The sequence below is a fragment of the Hemitrygon akajei genome, chromosome 1 (genome assembly GCF_048418815.1).
Source record: "Hemitrygon akajei chromosome 1, sHemAka1.3, whole genome shotgun sequence".
Taxonomy (NCBI): Eukaryota; Metazoa; Chordata; class Chondrichthyes; order Myliobatiformes; family Dasyatidae; genus Hemitrygon; species Hemitrygon akajei.
In genome coordinates this window covers 126,806,031-126,832,466 of record NC_133124.1, presented here as the reverse complement: position 1 = coordinate 126,832,466, position 26,436 = coordinate 126,806,031, and the positions used below count along the sequence as shown (strand labels likewise).

General features: G+C 41.7%; 1 protein-coding gene across 3 annotated transcripts in view; it reads right to left on the bottom strand.

Annotated features, from left to right (window-relative positions):
• dok6 (docking protein 6) overlaps nucleotides 1-26,436 on the bottom strand; it is a 512,624-nt gene that overhangs the window by 233,911 nt on the left and 252,277 nt on the right. For all 3 annotated transcript variants that reach the window (XM_073051653.1, XM_073051670.1, XM_073051661.1), the window contains exon 2: nucleotides 10,300-10,407. In XM_073051653.1, the coding sequence (XP_072907754.1) occupies nucleotides 10,300-10,407 (108 nt within the window). The remainder of the gene's footprint in view (nucleotides 1-10,299; nucleotides 10,408-26,436) is intronic.

Genomic DNA, 26,436 nt, shown 5'->3' with positions numbered 1-26,436 from the left:
AGAGATGACTTCCCAAGCACTAAGCAATGTTCCCTTTCATTTAATTCTGGGGTCAACACTGAAGACCGAAGCTCAAAGGTTGGTTATAAGTCCTGATCAAAGTCTGAAGTTCAATTGGAAGCAAACATTTGCTAACTTCCCTGCTGCTGCAGTACTCTGCCTCCGCCTTGAAACCTAGAAGGTTAGCTCTCCTTTACAGTTCATTCCAGTGTCTCCTTTCCTGCTCCAGCTTGGAACTGAACAGGTGTTGTAAGTGGTGGCATGGGAAAGAGAGTGGTTGTACAGATGGAGGAAGGGACCAGAGAGTATGGTGAGAATGTTCCTTTTGGATTGAGAAGGCGAAGCAAGAGCTAGAGAAATCCTGTTAGCTGTGGAAAAATGATGGATGATAGCTCATGGAATAAAGAGGCTTGTGGAGTAAGTGGTGAAATCATGAGAAATCTTATCCATGTTCTGCTTGCAAGGAGAACAGAAGCAGAGATGTGGAAAACAGTGGAGATGCATTTGAGACCCTCATCAACAATGTTGGCAAAGCTATATTTAAGGAAGAAAGAGCACATATCAAAGACTCTGGAGTAGATCCAATGGAAAACAGGAAAATGGAGAATTTAAGGTCTAGAGTTCAGGTCCCATCATTGGTGAGTTCAGCAGTTGAGGCCTGAATTTCAGGTCTCATTCATCATCATTGGCTAGTCCAGGGTCGATACTGAAGATCATGGCACAAATGTCTCTGACCAGGTCATTTAACTCAGATTAAGGTATCAGATGAGGCTCACTCAACATAAAGGGTTCAAAATCTGTATCAGTATCAGTGTTGATTTCCATTCCTGGCTCTTGCATCATGGCAACTCTGTCTGCCTCCTCCAGACTCCACGTCTTCGGTACTTAAAGACTATCGTCATGTGGCATAGGTCTCATGGCTGAAGGGAGATTGGGGGATTCAATAGATTTCTTGTTTTTAGCATAGAAACAAGACACGCTGGTCCGAAAGAAGTAGCACTCTGTCACAATGTCCTTCCGCTCTCGCCATATTATTGCGACAGCGAACAGCATTGACTTCTGAGTACCTCTGAGCTAAGCTCTAAGATCGACAGTGTATGTTGCACAACAAATGTGAGGAGCCCAGGCTTTGTCTTGGTCACCAATTTTACAGCCAAAATAGAGCTCACAGACTTTTTTAACAAGAAGAGTCTTTGAGATTGAAGCATTTCCTTGCCACAAATGTATCGCTGTTGTTGCAACATTGGGGAGACATTTTGTTATCACAAGTACTACTGAAAATACAACTACTTTATTATAATGAGTACACACAGTCTGCTATGTGTGTAGAGCAAGTGCATTAATGTGATCACAAACCAATATATATGTAAATGCATTGTATAGAATGGTGTGTCCTGATGCTTTTATAGCCTTTCTAAAACCTGTCAGCCATGCAGCATCCACCCTGCCTAAGCATGCCCAGGCTTTCATGGACAATCAGCTTATATTGTGGACAACCTTTTAATTGACTTGAATTACGAACTGAAATAACAAAGACAGGCAACTTCAAGAAACTAGTGATTGATAGGGAAACTTGATGGTGATTTTCATGATCAGCAGCCCATAATCCATATAGTACACTCAAAAGTGTTTAGGAAGCAACATCTTTGTTGTCCACTGGATAAGGTGGTTTGATTATCTCAGACTGCTGACCTCCTACAAACAGTCATTAGAGTTTACAGAGAATGGAGTGAAAAACAAAAAAAGAAAACATCCAGTGAGTAGCAGTAGAATGGAAATGCCTTGTTAAATGAGCGAGGTCTGAGGAGATGGCCAGAATGGTTCAAGCTGACAGGAAGGTGACAGTAACTCAAATGGCCACAAGTTACAATAGTGGTGTGGAGAAGAACACCTCAGAGCCCACAACACCCTGAACTCTGAATTGCATGGGAAACTGCAGAAGACCATGACCTTACACTCAGTGGCCACTTTATTAGGTACAGGAGGTTCCTAGTAAAGTAGCCACTGAGTGCAGATTCAACTTTGACTTAGACTAAGTGATGGAGTTGAAGAATTTGTTCAATACATTAAGGAACACAGCCAGTCGTGAGGGAAGGGGGTTTGTGCTTCTATTCAATGAAGGTGTGAAGGGTTCTCAGAATATGATGGAGGTGTAGAGGGATTGGACATCCATGTAAAGGTGGGTCATTTTGGACGAGGAAATTGCAAAATGTCCAAGTGGTAGAGAGCACCAAAATGTGTGATACATTTAAGTGCAAGAGGGCTGGGCAGGGAGAGAAAGAATAGAGTGAAGGTAAAAAGAAATAAGTTCTCTGAGGGAAGAGCAGGCTGGAGCAATGGACCTACAAGAAAATGGCATGTGTAGAAAGGGAAGCAGAGTTACTTGTTACACATCAAAGATCTCTTGTTAGACATCAAGTTTGTCAAACTTCATGATCTGCAGTATTTTGTTGATCTACCAGGTTTGGTGTACCCCGGTGGGGTGATGAGCCAGAGGGAGGTAGGAGGAGTTGAGATTTAGAGTAACACACACAAAATGCTGGTGGAAATCAGGAGGTCAGGCAGCATCTATGGAGAGGAATAAAGAGCTCACAATTTGGCCAAGACCCTTCATCAAGGGCCCTGATGAAAGGTCTCGGCCCGTAATGTCAACTCTTTATTCCTTTCCATAGATGCTGCCTAAGCTGCTCAGTTCCTTCACAATTTTGCGTGTGTTGCTCTGGATTTACAGCATCTGCAAATCTCTTGTCTTTTGTGAGATCAGTATCTATTCTCAAAGCACCATGGCACAGACCTCCCAGTTTTAATGGACTCCCTTAACCCAAATTACTGAGTCTCTTTCTCTCCATTCTGACGTTGCTTAACCTGCTGACTGCTATCAGCCTTTTCTGTTTTTGTGTCATGTTTTACAGTCAACTTTGCTTCATACTGGCAACTGATGGGAGGCTGCAGTTTGCTCTTTGATGTATGAGACCTGGTGCGCTTCAGATCAAGCGTGCAAAAACAAGAATACTATTAGCTTTTTGATTTAATACCTCCTGAAATCAGCTCTTCATCAAATTACTTAGTTCATTTAGCCCAATTATTAGAATACATTTTAGAGTAATATTCAAATTATTATTTCATGGCAATAAATTAAGCTTGTGAATATATATTAACATGTTATTCATTATATCACTCCTTCCCCATATAATGAAACTAGCACCTTTCTAACAGTCTCAAAGCACTTCATTGGTGATAACATCATTGACGAGCAAGCATAAGTGAGCTGCCTTAAGAAAATACATCCACAGCAAACATGAATGAGTTCAATGTCCTTTTAGTTTGGAAGCGGAGGCTACGGTCTCCATAGTGATCATGGCTCAGACTTAGTTATTCTTTCAGGTCATGGGGATGGTTTCGTGGGCTGAGATAGGAGATGGCACTTGTGGCCTGTCCCTAGTACATTCTTAGGTTGTGTTGGTTGTTTGCGCAAACATTGCATTTCACTGTGTATGTTTTAATGTCCGTGTGACAAATAAATCAAATCTGATGGATGACATTTTTCAGGGCATTATGTGCACAAAGGTGTCTTACGATTGTTACATGTAACTGAAGACATCTCAATCTAACATTTAAAAGAAGGGAGACTTCGACAATGCAACACTCACATTACGTTATCTCATGGCTCCAGTTTCCAAATAGAATGCAGTAATTAATTCTCTTGCCAATTCCCACCCCTTGTTGAGGGAATTGACTATGCTTTGGGGCCTGACCTGTAACTATTGAAGATATCAGTCCTTTGAGGGGATTATCATTGGCTGTTGGCTACATTCTAATAGATTGCCTTTATCAATACTGACAGTGAATTTACATGGACTATGTACTTTTATGGCCATTGAGAAGGAATGATAATCTATCCTTGCCTGCAATATGACAAAATTTAAGTAGAAATGAGGAGCTGCATTCCAGATCAAAACATACCATCCTTGCCAAGGATCTATGCAGCTTAGGCACTTCAACATTTACCAGAGTTCAGAGAAGAAATTAAAATATATAGCACTGCTTTATTTCTCCATTAAACGAGATTTTTAGTAGTCTGAAAGTGAGTACAAATATTAATCGAAGGAATGATGCTGCTTTGGAAATCAGACTGGTCATTCTGATTGTTAATAACACTTGTTCCAGTGGCGCATTTCCTGTGTCAGACGCAGAGCTAATGGTGTCACCTCCTGTGCAGTGCCAGAGTAATTAGTCCATTCAGAGTGGAAGTAGCCTAAGTTGATTTGCCAGGCCCTCCAAAGGATAAGATTAGCTTAAGATTAGTTTTATTTTTCACACATGCTTCGAAACATTGGATCATCCAATGAAATATATAATTTGTGTAAAATCAAATCAGCGAGAATTGGGGGCAGCGTTGTGTAGGGCATGCCCTTTTCTCACTGTTACCATCAAGTAGGAGGTACAGAAGCCTGAAGGCACACACTCAGCGATTCAGGAACAGCTTCTTCCCCTCTGCCATCTGATTCCTAAATAGACTTTGAACCTGTGAACACTACCTCGCTTTTTTAGTATATATTATTTATGATTTTGCATAGATTTTAATCTATTCAATATACTGTAATTGATTTACTTATTTATTATATATTTTTTCCTATATTATGTATTTCATTGAAATGCTGCTGCTAAGTTAACAAACTTGATGGCACATGCTGGTGATAATAAACCTGATTAATATTTCAGTAATATTTGGATTGTTCTTCAGACCAAACATCAGAATGGGGGAGAAATGTGATCTCAGTGACTCTGACTGTGGAATGATTGTTGGTGCCAGACAGGGTGGTTTGAGTATTTCAGAGATTGCTGATCTGGAACCTTCATGCACAACAGTCTCTAGAGTTTACAGGGAATGGTGTGAAAAGCAATAAGCATCCAGTGAACAACACCTCCTTGTTAATGGAGAGGACAGAGGAGGATGGTCAGATTCGTTCAAACTGGTAGGAAAGTGACAGTAACTCATACGATCATACGTTACAACAGTGGTGTTCAGAACAGCATCTCTGAATGCGTAACGTTGAAGTGGATGGGCTACAGCAGCGGGTGACCATGAACATCTACTCAGTGGCCACTTTATTAGGTATAGGAGGTAGCTGATAAGGTGATCACCGTGTGTATTTTCCATTCCCTCATTCTGCCCATGGCTACAGTCCTCACTGAACTACACCAGCTCCTATCAAACAACACTTCCATTTCAAAGTTCTTATCCCTGATTTCAAATGGATTCTCTCATCCTATCTTTGTAGTCTGACAACCCTTCCCACCTTTAAAGAAACTTCAAGAGCTGGTGCCTGAAGATGGTGGCATCCATTACTTAAGAACCTCGCCATCCTGGAAATTCCTTCTTCTCAACACTACCAGAAGGTGTAGGAGCCTGAAGACCCACACTCAATGATTTAGCAAACAGATTTTTCCCCTCTACCATCGTATTTTTGAACAGTTCATGAACCCATGAACACTACCTCATTATTCCTATATTTTGCACTGGTTATTATCTTACTAATTGATAGCAATTTCTGTCTTTGCACTGTACAGCTGCTGCAAAACATATTTCATGTCAATTAAATCACTGATTCTACCTTTTCTCACGCCTTCTGAGCCTTAGAAATGTGCCACCCTCTTGAGAGATCGAGATTTGGAAATCATGACCTGTAAGGGTGCTGAAAACAAAATTATTCAGTGTCTTTTTAATAACAGGACTAGATACATTTTCAAGGAAGAATCCTTTGTATAGAGCATGAATAATGAAAGGCACTGATAGGATTGTTTGCTGGGAGCCAGCACAGATTAGATGGGTGACTGACCACTTATTGTTGGGGAGTATTCTGCAGTTATCTGAATATAACAGATATTAATTCAAACAAGAACCCATCTTGTTTTTAATGTAAATTGCAAGCAGTTTTAAATTAATAGCACATCTCTGCAAATAAATAATATTTCTGTGGAGCACAAACTAGCCCACAGTGGGGCTGGCTGCTAAGAGATATGGCTTGCAAAGTGAAATGACCATGAGGTGTTCTCTGTTGCAACATAAGACAATGGGGTTAGGTTAATTGGCCTGCATCAAACAAAACAACTGCGGGCTATTACTTACAGCATTGTAACTTGACTTCAAGCAGGCAGACCAGACTGAGCTTGTGACTTTAGCCTATGAAACATGGTCGCAGGTACAGGCAATTAGTTGTTGGGGTCTGGGATCTCTGTCCCCAGAAGCCTTTAGACCATCCATGTGAATTACTTTGGCCCAACAAAACTTCTTAAACGTTCAAAGGCATCTGCCTTTATAGATATGAAATTCAAATGAACCATTGCCAGTCCAAAGTGTTGAAGTAAACAATGTCATTGTAACTATTGAAATTGTATTGTATCACCTGCTAAATCTTGATCTTAAGAATATTAAAATGTGATGTTCTTTGAGTTTGCAAGACCCCGGCAAAAGGGTCTCTGGAAGAACCCCTGCTTTTCATGATGAATAAAGACTTTTATATCACCAGCTTCAGTATCTCTGCAGTGAGGTAGATCATAGACCAATAAAATTCTACGATTCGATTGCTGCTTTACCTGCCCTACACCATCTGCTGCATGGGCTCTAAAGCTTTGCAATTCACTCCCTGAATCTCAGATTCATTTATTTGTCACATGTACTTTGTAGCGCATGTGTCATTTGCATTAACAACCAGCACTCCTAAGGATTCCAGTGCTAACATAGCAAGCCCCCAACACTCAGCAGATCAACACAGAACACAGCAAGCACAAAACAGCAGTAGCATGACCTCAAGACCCAGCTGGGCATTAAGAACATAAAGTACTGCAGGCCTACCCCATCAGCGAGTTGGTCATTGGTGGAGAAACTGAAGGAGCTGGACCTGGTGCTGTTCGTGCCGCTGCCTGCACCTGAGAGGTGTGTGAAGGTGGCATGCAGTCTAACAGCGAGTGATCCATCTTAGTTGCCTTTCTAGTGACCGCAAAACCTTCTTGGACACTGTTAATGTGGAACGCAGCAACTCTGATTCACTGATTTATTGGCGGTTGGTGGAGGTGCTGCGTGGGGTCAGTCGTAGTGAGGATTAGGCCTCAAGCAGACGTGTTGTCTGTTTACAGCCGCCCAGGAGAGGTGTAAGTGCTCTCCACCAGAGGCAGTCCAAGCTGGAATCAGCGCTGCTCCCCAGAATTTGCTTGGCAGAAGACAAGTTATATTATGATTGATGGCAGACTAATGCAATATTCATGGAATTGGGGTCTTGGACTATGTTTTTCATTATTTTACTTATATCTTATATGTTTGCTTTCTTGCACGTGCTATATGCACCTTGTGCTGTGCATGAATGTTGGCACTGTGGTTTGCACCTTGTCCCTGGAGTAACACAGTCTCGTTTGTCTGTATTCATGGGTGTTCATGTATGGTTGAACGACAATGAAATAAACTTGAACTTGAACTACTGTGAGGTCAAATTAATGTAAAAGCAAATTGATTTATTCTTGCAAGAATGAAAACTAATAACTTCCTGAAGCAAACTTGATTTGAAATTTAGATGTTTTATCTGTAACTTGGATTAAGTTCAGTCCAATCCATGAAACAAAATAACTGTAAATGCTAAATTTAATTCAAATTCTCCCTTATTGTATAGAGATGAAATATGTAATTTAATTTAGTTTAAAATGGACTCATTCTCGCTACGATGGAAAATTAAGCCTATGCAAGAAAACACATCATTAATATCTTAGCAGCCATATTTTGCTGAGGATAAATTTACCAAAGGGAAATCCCTTTCACCATTGAGTACATCTACAAGATGCACTACCATCCAGGCCATGCCCTCTTCTCATTGCTGCCATTGGAAAAGAAATACAGGAGCCTTAGGTTCCATATCACCAGCTTCAGGAACAGTTATTACCCTTCAATCATCTGGCTCCTGAAACAGTGTGGATAACTTCACTCAGCTCAATACTGATTCCACATCCAACTGGCTCACTTTCAAGGTATCTACAACTCATCTTCTCAGTATTATTAATAATTTATTATATTTTTATATATTTGCACAGTCTGTTTTTGTACGTTGGCTGTTTGTCAGTCTTTGTGTGTAGTTCTTCATTGATTCAATTGTATTTCTTTGTTCTACCATGAATGCCTGCAAGAAAATGAATCTCAGAGTTGTATACGGTGACATATATGTACTTTGTTGATAAACTTACTGTGAACTTTGAAAACATTTCTCACTCTCGTTTGTCCAGCTTTCCCATTATTTTTATCCCACTTCTTGAAGATGCATTTAGCATTTAGTAACGGTTGCTCAGTGAATGATGTACATTTCTTCTGTTAATTGCCTAGAAAGTACACCATGCATTTCGTATCGACAGTTGGAGCTAATAGCAACTTCAGGAACAGATAATGATGAGCCTGAAACATTGGAACTTTGAAAAGTACCAATGATCCCAGCAGGCCTGCTAGGGTTTGTGTCAAGAGGCTATTAACAGAGTGGCACAACATGGAAACAGCCCACACCCACATCAAGTAATGGGCAGCCATCCATATTAATCCCATTTTCCAGTACTTGGTTCATATCTTTTAATACCTTGGCAGTTCAATCGTCTATCTAGATTCCTCTTTGCAAAACTTTTGCTTGGCACATGTACATCAAAAATAATAGTGAACTGTGCTGTTTGGGTCACATCAAATCAGGGAGAATCTTGCTGGGAGCAACTAGTAACCCTTGCCCCACATGTCTTTGGAAAGTTGGAGAAAACCAGAACACCTGGAGAAAACCCACACACAGGGAGAACATAAAATCTCCTTACAGTCGGCAGTGGGAATCGAACCCAGATCTTACAGATGTAAAGCATGGCACTAGCAACTACGCTAGGGACAGGGACCCCCCCCCCCCCCCCCCTCAAATTCCCTGTAAGCTTCTTATCCCTTATTCTAAATCTATTAACTGTTTAGTCTCAGGATAAAATCGTAGGTCACATAGAAGAATGATGAGAAATTTCTTAGTGCAAAAGGTGTAGTTCTTTGAGATTTTTTACCTCAGAAGACTATGGTTGCTTAGCATTAAGCGGACTCAATGTCTGGACATTGGCAGATCTTTTTAGAAAAGTAACACGAGTGAATCTGCAGATGCTGGAAATAAATAAAAACACAAAATGCTGGCAGAACTCAGCAGGCCAGACAGCACCTATATGATAACCGTCCTGATGAAGGGTTTCGGCCCGAAACGTCGTCACTACCTCCTCCCATAGATGCTGTCTTGCCTGCTGAGTTCTGCCAGCATTTTGTGTTTTTACTTTTTAGAAAAGTTATTTTTTTTTAAAAAATGGATTGTGTAGGAGATTGAACTTAAGACACCAGACCAAACGCAGACTCATTGACAAACGGGGTCAGCAGGTCGATTCCTACTTCTTATCTTGGTATTCAACAGAAGCCTCTTGGTCACTCGTACTAAAGACTGCTGATGGCACACTTAAAGCCAAAATATTTTGAGGAATGGCTGCTATATGAATAGCTAAAATATAAAGTCCACACTACTAAACTCCATTGGATTTTGTTGCTCTAACTTCATGCTCGCAATCCCATTTACCAACTTAGAAAGTTATAAAATTGAAGGCCTTTTGTCCCTAATAGTTAGCAACATACAAAAACAATTGCTAAAATTCAACATATTTAAATTCAAGTAAAAGGGTGCATAATAAAAAGAAAAATTAATATAATTCATATAAAGATCTTAAAGATTAGCTTTATTTGTCACATATACATCGAAATATACAGTGAAATGCATAATTTTGCATCTAATCAAATCAGCAAGGATGACGCTGGGGGCAGCCGTAAGCATCGCCATGATTCCACCACCATCTTAGCATGCTCACAACTTACTGACTGTAACCATACATTTTTGGAATGTGAGAGGGAACCAGAGTACGCGGAGAAAATGCACGCGATTACGGAGAGATTGTACCAATTCCTTACAGGCAGCACCGAGAATTGAACCCCAATTGGTGATCGAAGGCACTGTAAAATAATCAGCTAACTTCCACACTACTGTAGGGAAAGAGTAATCAATGGTATTGTTAAAACTACCAACGTCCAAAGCAGAATCAACTATTCTCACTGCAGGACATAAGGGAGTTTAATTCCAATGTGAAATACCCTCCATCACATCTCCCAAAGTCTCTCACCAAAGTCCAAAAGTAATGAGTGGACTAGGTAGATTGCAGTTACTGTTAATATTTGCCATCTTTTAACATACTTAGTAAACCACAAATATTTACCTTGTGAAAGTTTCGGAAAAATGCTGCCTTCTCATCAGGAAATTTCTCTAATCTTCTTGGGCCTTTGCTGGAGGCTTTCTTAAACACCAACCAGCACCTTCTGTACATCTGCCAAACAAAAACAAAGAAATATAAATAGAAGTCTTACCAGTCTACTGTAAAGAGATTACTCTGTAGTATAAATTGCTCTGGTTGAGTTACTCTACTAGAAGGAGGTAGAATGAGCCACACTACCTACAAGAGTAAAAGGACTCTGATTGCAGTTATAGTCAGGCCTCCAGACAGCAGCTGGGATGTCAAGTACAGACTACAATGGGTAACAGAAAAGGTGTGTCAAAAGGGCAATGTTATGATAGTCATGGAGATTTTAACACGCAGGTAGATTGGGACAATCAAGTTGGTAATGGATCTCAAGAGAGTGCATTTGTTGAATGCCTACGAGGTGGATTTTTAGAGCAGTTTGTCATTGAGCCAACCAGTGTGTCAGCTATACTGAATTGGGTGCTAGTAATGAACTGGAGGCGACTAAGGAGCTTAAGCTAAGACACCTTTAGGAGACAGTGATCACAATGTGACTGAGTTCAACTTGAAATGCGATAGAGAGTAAGTCTGATGTTGCCATATTTCAGCGGAGTAAAGGAAATTACACTGGTACGAGAGAGGAGATGATCAAAGTAAATTGGAAGGAGAAGCTGGCAGGGATGACAGCAGAGCAGCAATGGCTTGAGTTTCTGGGAAAAAATGAGGAAGGTGAAGGATAGATGTATTCCAAAAACAAAGAAATACTCAAATGGCAAAATGCTACAACTGTGAGTGACAAGGGAAGTCAAAGCTAATGTAAAAGCAAAAGAGATGTCATACAACAAAGCAAAAATTAGCAGGTTGTTAGAAGATTGGGAAGCTTTTAGAACCATACAGAAGGTAATTAAAAGGCCTATTAGGAGGGAAAAGATGAAATATGAAAACAAGCTAGCAAACAATATCAAGGTGGATAGAAAAAACTTTTGCAAGTAAATAAAAATTGAAAGAAAGATGAGAGTGGATATAGGACCTCTAGAGAATGAGGCTAGAGAAATAATAACAGGGGACAAGGAGATTGCAGATGAACTAAATGAGTATTTTGCATCAGTCCTCACAGTGGAAGCCACTAATTGTGTGCCAGATATTAAGGGTGTGAGGGAAGAGAAGTGAGTGCACTTACTATTAGAAGGGAGAAGGTACTCGAAAAGCTGAAAGACCGAATGGTACATAAATCACCCGGAGCAAATGAACTGCACCCTAGAGTTCTGAAAGAGGTGATCGTAGAAATTGTGGAGACATTAGTTATGATCTTTCAAGAATTATTGGAATCTGGCAAGGTGCCAGAGGACTGGAAGATTTCAAATGTCACTCCACTGTTTAAGAAAGGAGGAAGACAGCAGAAAGGAAATTATAGACCAATTAGCCTGACCTCAGTGTTTGGGAAGATGTTAGAGTCAATTGTTAAGGAAGAGGTGATGGAGTACTTGGTGACACAGGACAAGGAAGGACAATGTTGGCATGGTTTCCTTAAGGGAAAATCTTACCTGATGAACCTGTTGGAATGCTTTGAGGAAATTACAGGTAGGATAGAGAAAGGGGATGCAGTGCATTTTGTATATTTAGATTTTCAGAAGGCCTTTGACAAAGTGCCACACGTGAGGCTGCTTAACAAGTTAAGAGCTCATGGTATTACAGGAAAGTTATCGGCATGGTTAGAGCATCGGCTGACTGGTAGGAGGCAGCAAATGGGAATAAATGGATTCTTTTCTGGTTGGCTGCCAGTGACTTGTGGTAGTCTGCAGGGGTCAACAGTGGGATTGCTTCTTTTTATGCTGTATATCAATGATTTAGATGATGGAATAGATGGCTTTGTTGCCATGTTTTCAGATGATACAAAGATTAGTGGAGGGGCTGGTAGTGTTGAGGAAACAGGACGGCTGCAGAAGGACTTAAGACAGATTAGGAGAATGGGCAAGAAAGTGGCAAATGAAATACAATGTTGGAAAATGCATGGTCATGCACTTTGGTAGAAAAAAATAACTACATAGACTACATTCTAAATGGGGAGAAAATCCAAAAATCTGAGAAGCAATAGGACTTAGGAGTCCTTCTGCAGAACACCCTAAAGGTTAACTTGCAGGTAGAGCTGGGGGTGATGAAGGCAAATGCAATGTTAGCATTCATTCCATGAGGACTAGCATATAAGAGCAGGGTTGTGGGAGGCTTTATAAGGCACTGGTGAGGCTTCACCTTGAGTGTTGTGAATAGTATTCCCCCTCATCAAAGAAAAGATATGTTGGCACTGGAGAGGGTTCAGAGGAGGTGCACAAGGATGATTCTGAGAACGAAAGGTTTATCATATTAGGAATGTTTGATGGCTCTGGTCCTGTACTTGCTGGAATTTTGAAGGATGGGGGGGGGGGGGGCGGGATCTCATTGAAACCTTTTGAATGTTGAAAGGCCTAGACGGAGTAGATGTGGAAAGGATGTTTCCCATGGTGGGGGCTTCAAGGACAAGAGGGTATAACCTCCAGATAGAGGGACGTCCAGGTCATTGGGTGTATTTATGGCAGAGATTGATAGGTTCTTGATTGGCCACAGCATCAAAGGTTACAGGGACATAGCCAGGGAGTGGGACTGAGGAGGGGGAAAAGTGGAGCAATCGATGGGCCAAATGGCCTAATTCTGTTCCTTTATCTTATGGTCAAAGGAAGGGAAATTATAAGTCAGTTAGCCTGATTTCAGTGGTTGGGAAGATGATGGAGTCCATTATTAAGGATGAGGTTTTGGGATAATTGGATGTGCATTATAAAGTAGGCCAGAGTCAGCAAAGTTTCTTTAAGGGGAAATTTTGCCTGACCAATCTATTTGAATTCTTTGAGGAAATAACAGGCAGCATAGACAAAGGATAGTGAATGGATGTTGTTTAGATGAATTTTCAGTAGGCCTTTTATAAGGTGGCACACATGAAGCTGCTTAACAAGAAAAGAACCCATGGTATTACAGGAAATATACTAGCATGTATAGAACATTGGCTGATTGGCAGCGGGGAAAGAGTCAGAATAAAGGGAGCTGATTCTGGTTGGCTGCCAGTGACAAGTAGTCTCCACAGGGGTTGGTATTGAGACCGCTGCTTTTCACGTTACATGTCCACAATTTGGATGATGGAATTGATGGCTTTGTGGCCAGGATTACAGAAGATAAAAGATAGGTGGAGGATGGTAGTGTTGAGGAAGCAGGGAGTCTGCATAAGGGCTTGGACAAGTTGGGAGAATGGGAAAAGAAGTAGCAAAGGGAATATAGCGTAGGGAAGTGTATGGTCATGCACTTTGGTAGAAGGAATAAATGAAAAGATGCACTGGAATTGGGGAGGGAGGATCCAGAGGAGGTTTACGAGAGTGATTCTGGGAATGAAAGGGTTAATGTATGAGGTGCATTTGATGGCTCTGGTCCAATACTCGGTAGATTCAGAAGAATGAGAGAGGATCTCATTGAAACCTATCAAATATTGAAAAGCCTAGACAGAGTGGATGTGGAGAGGACACTTCCTATAGTGAGTGAGTCCGGCACCTGAAGGCAGAGCCGCACAATAGAGGGACGTCCATTTTGAATGGAGATTTAAAAAGGAATTTCTTCAGCTAGAGTGTGGCAAATCAGTGTAATTCACTGCCACCAATGGCTGTGCAGGCCAAGTCATTGAGTATATTTAAAGCAGAGTTTATAGGGTTTTGGTTAGTCGGGAGATGAAAGGTTATGGGCAGAAGGTAGGAGAATGGGATTAAGTGTGATAATAAGTCAGCCATGATAGAATGGCGGAGCAAACTCGATGGGCTGAATGGCCAAATTCTGATCCTACGTCTTTTAGGTCTCTCTCTTTCTTTATATATATATATATATAATTCCTGGAATCTGCATCACAAACAAGGCATTATCAGAAATATATTTTAAACTTCATACTACAACAGGCAAAACATTTGATATATAAATAGCGCCAGAGAATGATGAGTATTTTTGTGCAGCTCACAAGGGAATTATCAAATAACCCCATTTGGAACTATGACAGCTGAAATCTGCAGCCGTAAAGTTTGTAGTAAGTGACATTGTTTCAAGTGATTCAAAAGAATAACTGATTATCAGAATGGACAGAGTGGAGATTCCAGACCAATCAGGGAGTGAGTTCAACAGATGGACAGAAAACCTGGCTGCTGTGCTAAAACTGAATTGCAGGACCCTTAAGCCATCTTCCCACTCCTCCCACTGCATCCATATGACCATTAGGCCATTTGGCCCATTAAGACTGCTCTGTTATTCCGTCATGGCTGATTTGTTATCCTTCTCAACTCCATTCTCCTGCCTTCTCCGCAAACCTTTGATGCCCTGACTAATCCAAGAACCTATCAAATTTCATTTTAAACATCCTCAGTACTTCATCTCCACAGTTGTCAGTGGTAATGACTTCTATAGATTCATTTTCTGTTCAGAGGCCTGTATATTACCCTTGCATCTTCCTGCATATCCTTGGATGTTAAGCTTCCAACTTCTTTCAGCCACAACACAGGGATGCCCACAACATCATACCTGCCAATCTTAAACTAGGCTACAAGATCATCTACCTTATTCTGTATACTGTGTGAATACAAAATATAACACCTTCAGTCCTCTAATCATCACTCTTTTCAAGTTTGCCCCTAAGTTACACTTCAACTTCTTCCCCACAGCCTCACTACACACTGCATCTACTTGTATACCATATGCCCCATCATCAGCCCTATCAATCTGCTTCCCATCCTCCCTGCCAAATTAGTTTAAGCTCTCCCCAACAACTCTAGCAAACCTGCCCGGTATTGGTCCCACTCGGGTTTAGGCGTAACCTGTCCTTTTGGTACAGGTCATACCTTCCCCAGAAGGGATTCCAATAGCCAGAGATCTGAGTCCCTGCTACATGCACCCACTTTGAAACCATGTACTTATCTTCCAGATCATCCTTATCTTACCCTCTCAAGCACATGGCACTGGCAGCAGTCCATAGATTACTACCTGGAGGTCCTGCTTTTCCACTTTCTACCCAACTCCCTAAATTCCCTCTTCAGGACCTCTTCCCTTTTCCTGCCTATGTCATTGGTACGAATATGTACCAATATCCTCTATGTGTCTAATCCCTTCCTGTCTAATGTTCAGTCTCAAGAAAATAAAATTGAAAATCTCAAAACAAGACTGCAGGTCCAGAGGGATATCAAGATCTGCTATGTACTGTGCTTCACAGAGACATAACTCACCCCCAATACACAGCACTCCATCCTGAGGGCTTCACCTTCCACAGCATGGGCAAGACAGTGGTGTCAGGTAAAAGCAGAGGAGGGAGTATTTGCTTCATGATTAACTCATTACAGCATACAGACACGGCAATTCTGTCTCAGTTCTGCTCCCCTGACATGGAACATCTGATAGTCAAGTATCATCCATTTTATCTGCAGAGTGAGTTATCTGCTGTCACCATGGCCGTGGTGTTTATTTCATCCCCGGACAACGTCATTCTGGCATGGAGGAGCTGAGCACTGAGATCAACAGTCAAGTGGTAACAAGCCCTGATGACTTCCTGATGATCGTGGGGGATTTCAGCTAGCTTAAAAAAGCCTACGATAAACTATCACCAACATGTCTCTTGCAGAACCAGAGGAGCCAACACTCCACCACGAAGAACGCTTACTGTGTCATTGCACACCCACAACTTTGGCAAGTCCATTCACCTGGCTATACCTCTGCTCCCGGCATACAGGCAGAGACCAAAGACCACAGCCCCAGGGGTGCGGACTGTAAAGGTAGTGGAGCATTTACGGTGTTGCTTTAAAATGGTGGACTGGTTCACATTCAGGGATTCAGCTTCAGATTTGACTGAATATGCCACAGTCATCACTGACTATGTCAAGACCTGCATAGACTAGTGTGCTGTTTCGAGAACATATCACATTTTTCCAAACCAGAAAGCCATGGATGAACCAAGAGATTCACAGTTTACAGAGGGCCAAATCCGTGGCATTCAGTAGCAGCGATCCGGAGTCCTACAAGAAGTCCAGGTAAGACCTTGTGGTGAACTACATATACCAGAGTGGTTTGCTCCCAACAGACCCCTGCTGACTGCTCCTGTGGCTCCTCCCACAAACCCCTGTATAAAGGCGAATGAGGCCTGAGGCCGGCCCTCATTCTCCAGGATGTTGTGTTGTTCATTCTTCCAGTCAATAAAAGCCGATATCTCACTTCTTACGTCTCAGAGTGAGTTATTGATGGTGCATCAGACCTGCTGAAGACCATTGTGAGAATGAAAAGGGAATTCTGTGTGAAATTGGAGACACAACAATGGCACTAGGGTTTGCATGCCATTACTTCCTATAAGGCCAAACCTGATAACAGCAGAAACGGCAATGATGCTTCAATCCTCGGTGCTCTTAACGTCTTTATGCACGCTTAGAACAGGTGAATAACACTACTCCTGTTTGAATGGCCGCAGCATCTGGAAACCCTCTGATCTCTGTCTGAGAGGCCGACGTCAGAACATTCTAAAAGAGGGTGAACTGTTACACAGCATCCGGCACCTGGCAGGGTAATGAAAACCTGTGCTGACCTGTGCTGTTCAAGGACATCCTGCATCTCACCGCTGCAGTCTGAGGATCCCTCCACCTTCGCAAGGGCTGAAATCATACCAGTGCCCAATTAGGGAAGGGTAAGCTGCCTCAATGACTTTCGGCTGGTAGCGCTGACGTCTATCATAAGAAAAAGTGCTTTGAGGGGTTCACTATGACTGGAGTTAACTCCAGCACTGGACTCACTGCATTTCCCAAATGCCTCCAAAGGTTTACAGTGAATGCGATCTCACTGGCTGTGCATTCTGCTTTGGCGTACCGAGACAACAGCAGAACATATGTCAAGCTGATATTTATTGATTACAGCTCGGTGATCCATATCATCATCCCCCTCAAAACTTATCACCAAGTTACAAAGTATGGGACCCGGCACCTCTCTCTGCAACTGGATCTTCCACTTCCCCAGTGGGAGAGCCAGTCAGCACGGATCAGTAATAGAATAAAATCAGGTTATATTTAAATAAGTTAAACATCAGCTAACTAAAATCTACTGACCACACAGCAGTTATAATTGCACCTCTTATTCAGTTACAATTACTCCACAGATGTAAAGAATCATTTACGACAAAACCATGCAGTGTAGTCACCAAAGAAATGGCAATGGGATTTTGTCAATTAAATTGTCAATTGTCAAGGGAATCGGTGAGAAGGTAACCTTCATGGAATATTCCGTTGTTGAATCAAAGTGATAGTATTGATTTTAAAATATTTTTTTCAGTACTGCTGTCAATCAAACAGACTGAAAGGGCCAATATTGAGCAAACAGGGATTGCGAACATTCAGGCTGTTCGCAATTTATTGGAGCAAGATTGCTGGTGCACAGTGGCCATGTTTTTGAACATTTTGGGGTAATATTGGCTAGAATGGTAGGGAACCAGAATCAGAGTCAGGTTTATTATCATTGACAAATGTCATGAAACTTGCTATTTTGCTGCAGCAGTACAGTGCAAAACATTAAAAAATACTGGAAGTTACAATAAGAAATATATAAAAAATAAATAAGTAGTGCAAAAATTGAAGTAGTATTTATGGATTTCAAGGTCCATTCAGAAATCTGATGGCAGAAGGGAAGAAGCTGTTTTAAAAATATTGAGTGTGTGTCTTCAGGCTCTTGTACTTCCTCTCTGATGATAGCAATAAGAAGAGGGTATGTCCTGGGTGGTGAGGGTCCTTAATGATAGATACCAACTTCATGAGGCATCACCAGTTGAAGATGTCTTCAATGGTGGGGAGGCTAGTGCCCATGATGGAGCTGGCTGAGTTTACAACCATCTGCAGCCTTTTATAGATACTTAGAAAACCTACAGCATAATACAGGCCCTTCACCCCATATAGCTGTGCCAAACATGTCCTTACCTCAAAAGTTACCTAGGGTTACTTACCCATAGCCCTCTATTTTTCTAAGCTCCATGTACCTCTCCAGGAGTCTCTTAAAAGACATTATTGTATCCGCCTCCACCACCATCGCTGGCAGCCCATTCCATGCACTCACCGTTCCCTGCATAAAAAACTTAACCCTGACGTGTTCTCTGTCCCTACTCCTCAACATCTTAAACCTGTGTCCTCTCGTGCTAGCCATTTCAGCCCTGGGAAAAAACCTCTGACTATCCACACCATCAATGCCTCTCATCATCTTATACAGCTCTATCAGGTCACCTCTCATCCTCCATCGCTCCAAGGAGAAAAGGCCGAGTTCACTCAACCTATTCTCATAAGGCATGCTCCTCTGCACCCTTTCTATGGTTTTCACACCTTCCTATAGTGAGGTGACCAGAACTGAGCACAGTACTCCAAGTGGGATTGAAGATTGAAGCCTGAGGGTTAAACCGGGCTGGAAACTGGAGCAGGGCTTGTTTCGCTGTGGCTTTATGTTGTGTTCTATGTTGTTCTGCTGAACATGGTTCACTGTCTGTGTTGGTGCCAGAATGAGTGGCGACACTTGTGGTCAGCCCCCAGTATATCCTTGGTGTGTTGGTTTGTCAATGCAAATGACGCTTTGGATGCACATGTGATAAATAAACCTGAATCTGATGCTTTTCATAGTGTGCTTTGATCTTTTGAGTTGCACCTGACAAATAAAGTTAATCTTTAAACTGGCGCAGAGCACTATAAAGTGGGAGCTAATGTTCCCATTCAGAGCTAACTAACTGGTGAATCTGTACACTCTCACCCTTAACCTTTGTGTCTGACATGGCTGAATCAATACCAAACTATCCCTTCAAATGCAAGTTTACATTTGGCATTGATAATTGGTTTAAATAACACCCTTAGGTAGCACCGAACACTTCCCAACGGGATCCAGATCTTGTCCATTGCACCTGATGAATATTCAATTATAAGTTTCCTAGGTGCCGAGGAAAGATAAATATCATTTGTTGCATAAAACCACCGACCAGCATATTGTGACAAAAGCTCTAATGCACAACTTGGCATTTTGATAATTGCTTCAGGCTAATATACCTTCTCAGTGATGCTTCACAGTGCTACGCTTGACCTTCAGTTTGATATGTAAACGTTACACTGCCTCAGGGGGTGGCCAGTGCTTCACATTAATAAGGAACGGAAAGCAGTCTGGAACAAAAGACGTAAACACAAGGGATTCTGCAGATGCTGGAAATCCAGAGCAACACTTACAAAGTGCTAGAGGAACTCAGCGGGTCAGGCGGCATCAATGGAGAGGAATAAACAGTCGACATTTTGAGCTTTCATCAGGACTGGAAAGGAAGGCGGAAGATTCCAGAATCTTCCAGAAAAGGTGGGGAGGAAGGAGGACAAGCTAGAAGGTGATAGATGAAGCCAGGTGGATGGGGGTGGGAGTGAAGTAAAAAGCTGGGAGGTGATAGGTGGAAAAGGCAAAGGACTGGAGAGGAAGGAATCTGATAGGAAAGGAGAGTGCACCATGGGAGAAAGAGAAGGTGGCGGAGCAACAGGGGGAAGTGATAGGCAGGTGAGGAGACGAGATAAGAGGCCAGAGTGGGCTATAGAAGAAGAGCCACAACAACAACAATTCAGTGTTAGCAAGACAAATAATTGTAAACTACAGGGAGGGGAGGTTGGGAGAACACACAAAAGTTCTTATTGATGGGTCAGTGGTGGAATGGATGAGAAGCTTCAAGTACCAAGATTTCCAAGCATCTGTCCTGGACCCAACATGCTGATGCAATTATGAAGAAGGCATGCCAAAGGTTCTGCTTTATTAGAAGCTGGAAGAGATTTGGTATGCCAGCAAAGACTTGCAAATTTCTACAGATGTACATGGAGAGAGCATTCTGACTGGTCGCATCAGAGTCTGGTATGGATGTTCCAATGCATAGGATCACAAGAGACTGTAGAGGGCTACACATTCAGCCAGCTCCATAATGGGCACAACCCTGATGGTACCTCAAGAGCGTGGCATCCATCAATAAGGACCCTCACCAGGCAGGACACCACCTCTTCTCAATGTTATCATCAGAGAGGAGGTACACACGAACAGGCAGGACATGCTCTCTTCTCAACGCTATCATCAGAGCGGAAGCACATGAGTTTGATGTCACATGCTCAGTGTTTTACCAGCAGTTTCCTCTCCTCTGCCATCAGTTTTGTGAATGGTCCATGAACTCAAGCACATGACTTTATTATTCGTATTTTCTGCCTTGTACTTATTTTGTTATCTATAGTAATTTTACGCCTTTGCACTTAACTACTGCCACAAAGCAGCAACTTCGCATCTTACAAGACAGTGACATTAAACTGAATTCTGATACCGGATCGTGAAGCTGATTTTTGTGTAAGTCAGAAACATCCTTGTCAGATACCCATATTGTATTGATCTACATACAGCCACTATAATTCTTTAATTTCATTAGATATTCACCTGAACACTACACATATTTAAACTATTGAAACTATATTGAAAATATATTGAAACTATTGATACAGTATCGAGTCAGTAATGCACACTACAAAGCATTTTATCATCAATACTATTTTTGAAAAATGCTTTAAAATTGTATGGGAAAATTTGTGTAAAGGCAGATTTCCTTGTGTAAATCAGATCATCTGTAATGCTGGATTGGAGTGTTGGTTTTTCTTGTCATTTACCTTTCCCATGCTTGCTTGTGTATTTATATATTCACCTGTATACATGTAATTTTTTAGTAAATTCTCCAAATAATTCTTAAATTTCAGTAGTAGCAGGTGTCACATTACTTGAGTCTGCTAATGGTATAGGTTAATTGTTATCATTGGAATTATTGTTATCTCTAGTCTGAGTATATGTGACTGCTTTTCTTCATGTGTCTTTTCTTTGTTCACTTGGCTCCTCTTCCCTGTTCATTTTCAACTCATGAACAGCCATAAGCAACAGGACTTATGCTTCCTGCGTGACTTCCTAAGAACCTTTCGATCGCATAAGTATCAGGATCCATAGTAATCTGGGAGCAACTGTACAAGGTGGTTACCTTCAAGGAACCACTCCTGCCCTCGTGGATTTATGGGAATGGGCAAAAGCTGCCAGTAAGGTCTACTTCACCCAGCATGGAACAGCAGCACAGACCTGGCCAGGGGTTTGGTGCGTTGTGACTTCTAACTACAAAGAAGCACAACAGCCCCTCCTCAACTTTCCTAGACGCTTCTGCAGATTTGGTGTGTCATGTAAATCTTTGACAAAGTTCTATCGATGCACAGTGAGTAGTATCCTGATTAACTGCATCACAATCTGGTATGGAGGCACCAAAGCCCATGAATGGAAAAGTCTACAAAAAGTGATAGGTACAGCCCAGTCAATCAGAGACAAAGCCCTCCCTATCATGTGCACATTTATGAGGAGCACTGCTGAAATAAAGTAACATTTATCGTCAAGGACTCCCACCATCCTGGCTTCTTGCTACTACAACCGGGCGGGAGGTACAGAAGCCTTAGGCCCAACACCAGCAGGTTCAGGAGCAGTTATTACCCCACAACTATCAGGCTCCACTACCTGCATGGACAAATTCACTCACCACAACTCAGAAATGATTCTACGACCTACAAGCATGCTTTCAAGAACTCTTGACAACTCCTGCTCTCAGTATTTTTTTGCACAACTTGACTTCTGTTGCATGTAGGTTGTTCGTCAGTCTTTGTTTATGTATAGTTTTTTCATAAATTGTTTTTTTTATTTCCCTGTAAATTTCTGCAAGAAAATGAATGTCAAGGTGGAGTGTAGTAACACGTACATTTGATAATAAATTTAGCTTGAAATTTGAGCCATTATATTGTGACAGTAAATTCTTTGGAGCAATGATTACGTCACACAGACAATGCAGTTGCCAGTGATGATGTGGAGGTCTCTGATGTAACTACTGAAGAACGAGGAGCCAATGGTCCTCCTTCTACGCTGCGAGTTTTCTGATGGTCCCAAAATGCAATGTTTTTTCTCTCCGATTTAGCCCATTCTCTCCATCCTAGGACACTGTAGGAGCTCTCCTGGTAGCTTCACCCTTCCCCCATAAACATGCCACTTCTTCCATTTTCAAAACCACATCACTGAATGTACATTTCCCAAATATTCATTTATGTCGAGCAACACACACACAAAATGCTGGAGGGACTCAGCAGGTCAGGCAGCGTCTATGGAGAAGAATAAACAGGCAGCGTTTGAGACTGAAACTCTTCATCAGAACTCGAAAGGAAGGTGGGGGGGGGGGGCAATGCCAGAACAAGAAGAAGGTGGGTCAGGAGGGGTACAAGCTGTTAGGTGATAGGTGAAGGCAAGTGAAGGAGGAAGGATGAAGGAAGAAGCTCAAAAGGCATAGGTGGAGGAGGTTGCACAATTTGTCTTCTTTTGCACATTGGATATTTGTCCGTATTTTCTCATGTATAGTTTTTCATAAATTCAATTGCATTTCTTTTTTTTCCCTGTAAAATGCCTGCAAGAAAGTGAACCTCATGATGACATATGTGTACTTTGATAATACACTGACTTTGACTTTTCCCAAGAGGTTAATTATCTGATACATAACATGCTCACAGCAGCGCTGGCAGCTGCACATTCCTGTCTTTAGAAACTCTAACAAAAATACCGAACACTATTCAGAGAAGGATCACAGACAGCAGAAGATCATAAGGCACAGAAGTAGAATTAGGCCATTCGGCCCATTGAGTCTTCTGTAACATTCCGTCATGGCTGATTTATAAAGTGTGCACATGCTGCCAGAAAAGGTGGTAGAGGCAGGTATGGCTACAATTTTTATTGCATGTTTGGACAAATTCATGGATGCATCCCACCACTGTCACTGGATGAATCAACAGAGGCAAGGAATGCAAGTACCACCGGGAAGTAAACAAGCTCGCGTCCTGGTGCAATCATGAAGCTGAATGCCCACAAAACAGTGGTGATGCTCAACGCATTCAGGAGAAATGAGTCTCCTCTCCACCCACTCATCATCAACAACTCTACAGTTAACACCACTTCAACATTCAGGTTCCTGGGCATCATTATTTCACAGGACCTCATGTGGAAGGACCGTCTCTCCTCCATGAACAAAGGTTCTCAGCAGAGGGTGTAGGTAGCTGTTAAAATTCTATCTTCCCCAGAACATACGGTGCAGTTTTTACACTGCACCGTCAAGAGCAACTTCATATCAGCCATTGCAGCCTGGTTTGGTGCAGTATACTCTCATAATATACCGAAACTACAGTGAACTGTTACGTCAGCAGAAAACATCATTGGCTGCAGTCTACCATCACTGCAGGAGCTGCGTGTGTCCAGGACAAAAAAGCAGGCGGAAAAAAAACTCATTTTGGACACCGCACACCCATCGAAATACTTTTTCCAAAAGTATCCTTCTGGAAATAAAATCTGCAGGATTATTAAAACAAAAAACTCCACGCCATCTTAAAAGTTTCTTCCCCCAGGCTGTTAATCTGATCAGCCAGTCAGGTTAGACCCCCCCTGCCCCCCATCTATTGCCTCAGCCACTGCACTGTGAACACTTTAAACCACTTTTTAATAATGCTGTTTATATTGTAAATAAAATATAAACAGTATTACAAAAAAGTGGCTTAAAATGTAAATTGCACATTTTATTCCATATCCATACTTTGACTTCTAACTTCATTTTTTATATAACTGCTTGTTGATTTTAATTGTTCAATGCTGTTTTTCTTGTATGACACACTCTGCAAATTCCTAATACATGTTTATATATGTCAAATAAAGATGATCCTTGATTATTGAGAAGGAAGGTTTTGAAAGACACTGTATGTGCTAAATGCAGGCAAATAGTAGTAGCTCAGAAAAGAACCTTAGCTGGCATGTCTGTACACACAGTGCCCACTTTATTAAGTAGTTCCTATCCCTAATAAAGTGGACACAAAGTTTATGTCTGTGGTCTTCTGCTGATGTGGCCCATCCATTTTGAGGTTCAGCAATGTTGTGCATTCAGAGATGCTCTTCTGCACATCAGTGTAGCAATGCCTGGTTATTAAAGTTACTGTTCTTTCCTGTCAGCTTGAACCAGTCCGACCATTCTCCGCGGCTCTCCCTCATTAACAATGCATTTTCAGCCGCAGAACTGCGACTCACTGGACGTTATTTGTTTTCATACCATTTCTGTAAACTCTAGAGACTGTATGTGTGAAAATCCATGGAGATCAGCAGTTTCTGGAGATACTCAAACCATCCCGTCTGGCACCAACATTCCTTCCATGGTCAAAGTCAGTTAGGTCACATTTTTCCCCGTTCTGATATTTGGTCTGAACCGCAGCTAATCCTCTTGACCACGTCTGCATATTTTTATGCACTGAGTTGCTGCCATGTGATTGGCTGATTAGGTATTTGCATTAACGAGCAGGTGTAGGGGTGTATCCAATAACGTGGTCACCGAGTGTATAGCTCCATGACATCTGATGGTCAGAGATATCAGAAACACAATGAAACTTCTGTGTTCTACTCAACTAACAGCTCCAAGTAATGATACCAAGCATGTAGACGATGCACACAAAATGTCAGAGAGCTAGAGTTCCAGGCTATCACATGACATTGTGAAACATTTAAAGGCCTTGTGAAGGCTGCTCACAACAGTAATTCTCTTGCACAATCAGCAAAATGACATTCTCTCTGCAGAGCAAATTCAGCCAATGCCAACATAAAAGAATTGACACGTCTAGCTGAAAAACAAGAAAGAGATAAGAACACTCATGTCAAGAAGAAGTCTGACAGAAAACCCAACTGGACAGGTGCAGAAATTGAAGCCTGATGGCTAAAGCCCGATGAGAAATCAACAGGGCTCGTTTTGCTCTGGCTTTGTTGCTTACTTGTGTTCTGTGTTGTTCTGCTGAACACGTTTCACACACTGTATTAGCGCCAGACTGTGTGGCGAAACTTGTGGTCAGCCCCCAGTGCATCCTTAGGCGTGTTGGTTGTTAACACAAATGATGCGAAATGGCATTCTCTCTGCAGAGCAAATTCAGCCAATGCCAACATAAAACAATTGGTATGTCCAGCTGAAAAACAAGAGATAAGAGCGCTCACGTCGAGGAATTCTGACAGAAAATCCAACTGGACAGGTGCGGAGATTGCCCTCCTGATAAAACCCAAGGGCAATTTGAAGGCTGCACCAAATTGACCTGAAGATGAGCCGATAATAAAATCGGAAAACAATAATCATAATGAATGATCCTGATACAGATACAGGTTGAGCACCCTATCCAAAATGACTGGGGACAGAAGTATTTCAGATTTTTTTGGATTTTGGAATATACAATGAGGTACCTTCACTTCCGACTCTGAATTTATGTACCACCGGTAAACAGCCTTTGCTCACTTAACAGTAAAAATTATTACATACCATTAATAAATTGAAAATATTATGTGCAGGGTAATGAAAGCAGCACAGCAGCATCGGGAAAAAACCTGAATCAGCTGTTTAACAACCACACACAAAGGCAGGCTTTCAGTCTCCACCTATCATGGCCTGTTTTGATTATAAGGTTACAGTACACTGTATTTGTATTTAATTTTTTTTAGGTTTTATGTAAGGTGTCAAAACAATCAGCATTCTAGACTTGTTCTGGTTTTAGATTTTCATCAGCGACGGTCTTCACAAACTGATCAATGAATTTCTCTGCTGCTTCAAGATCAGCCGACTCTTTATTTAAAATTTTTTAAAAACCTTTGAAAATTTAATGCCGTGCCCTTTCTTAAATTTCTGCAACCAACCTGCTCAACGTACACAATTATCTTCAATTTTCAGTTCATCATGATAGACTGTTTTATGATCCACAGACCATTAAGCGGCACATGCTGACTCCAACGCTGACGAGTACATTCTTTCAAAACACGATCGAGATCTTCACTTCTCAGAACTGTCAATGATGCACAGAGACCTATATATTTCCTGGGAACCTTTCCAGTCCCTTGTGGAATTTTCCATTTGCGACATCAAATCTGCGCTCAAAATAATTTCGATTTCGGAGGTTTTCAGATTTGGAACTTTGGATAAGTGGTACTCAA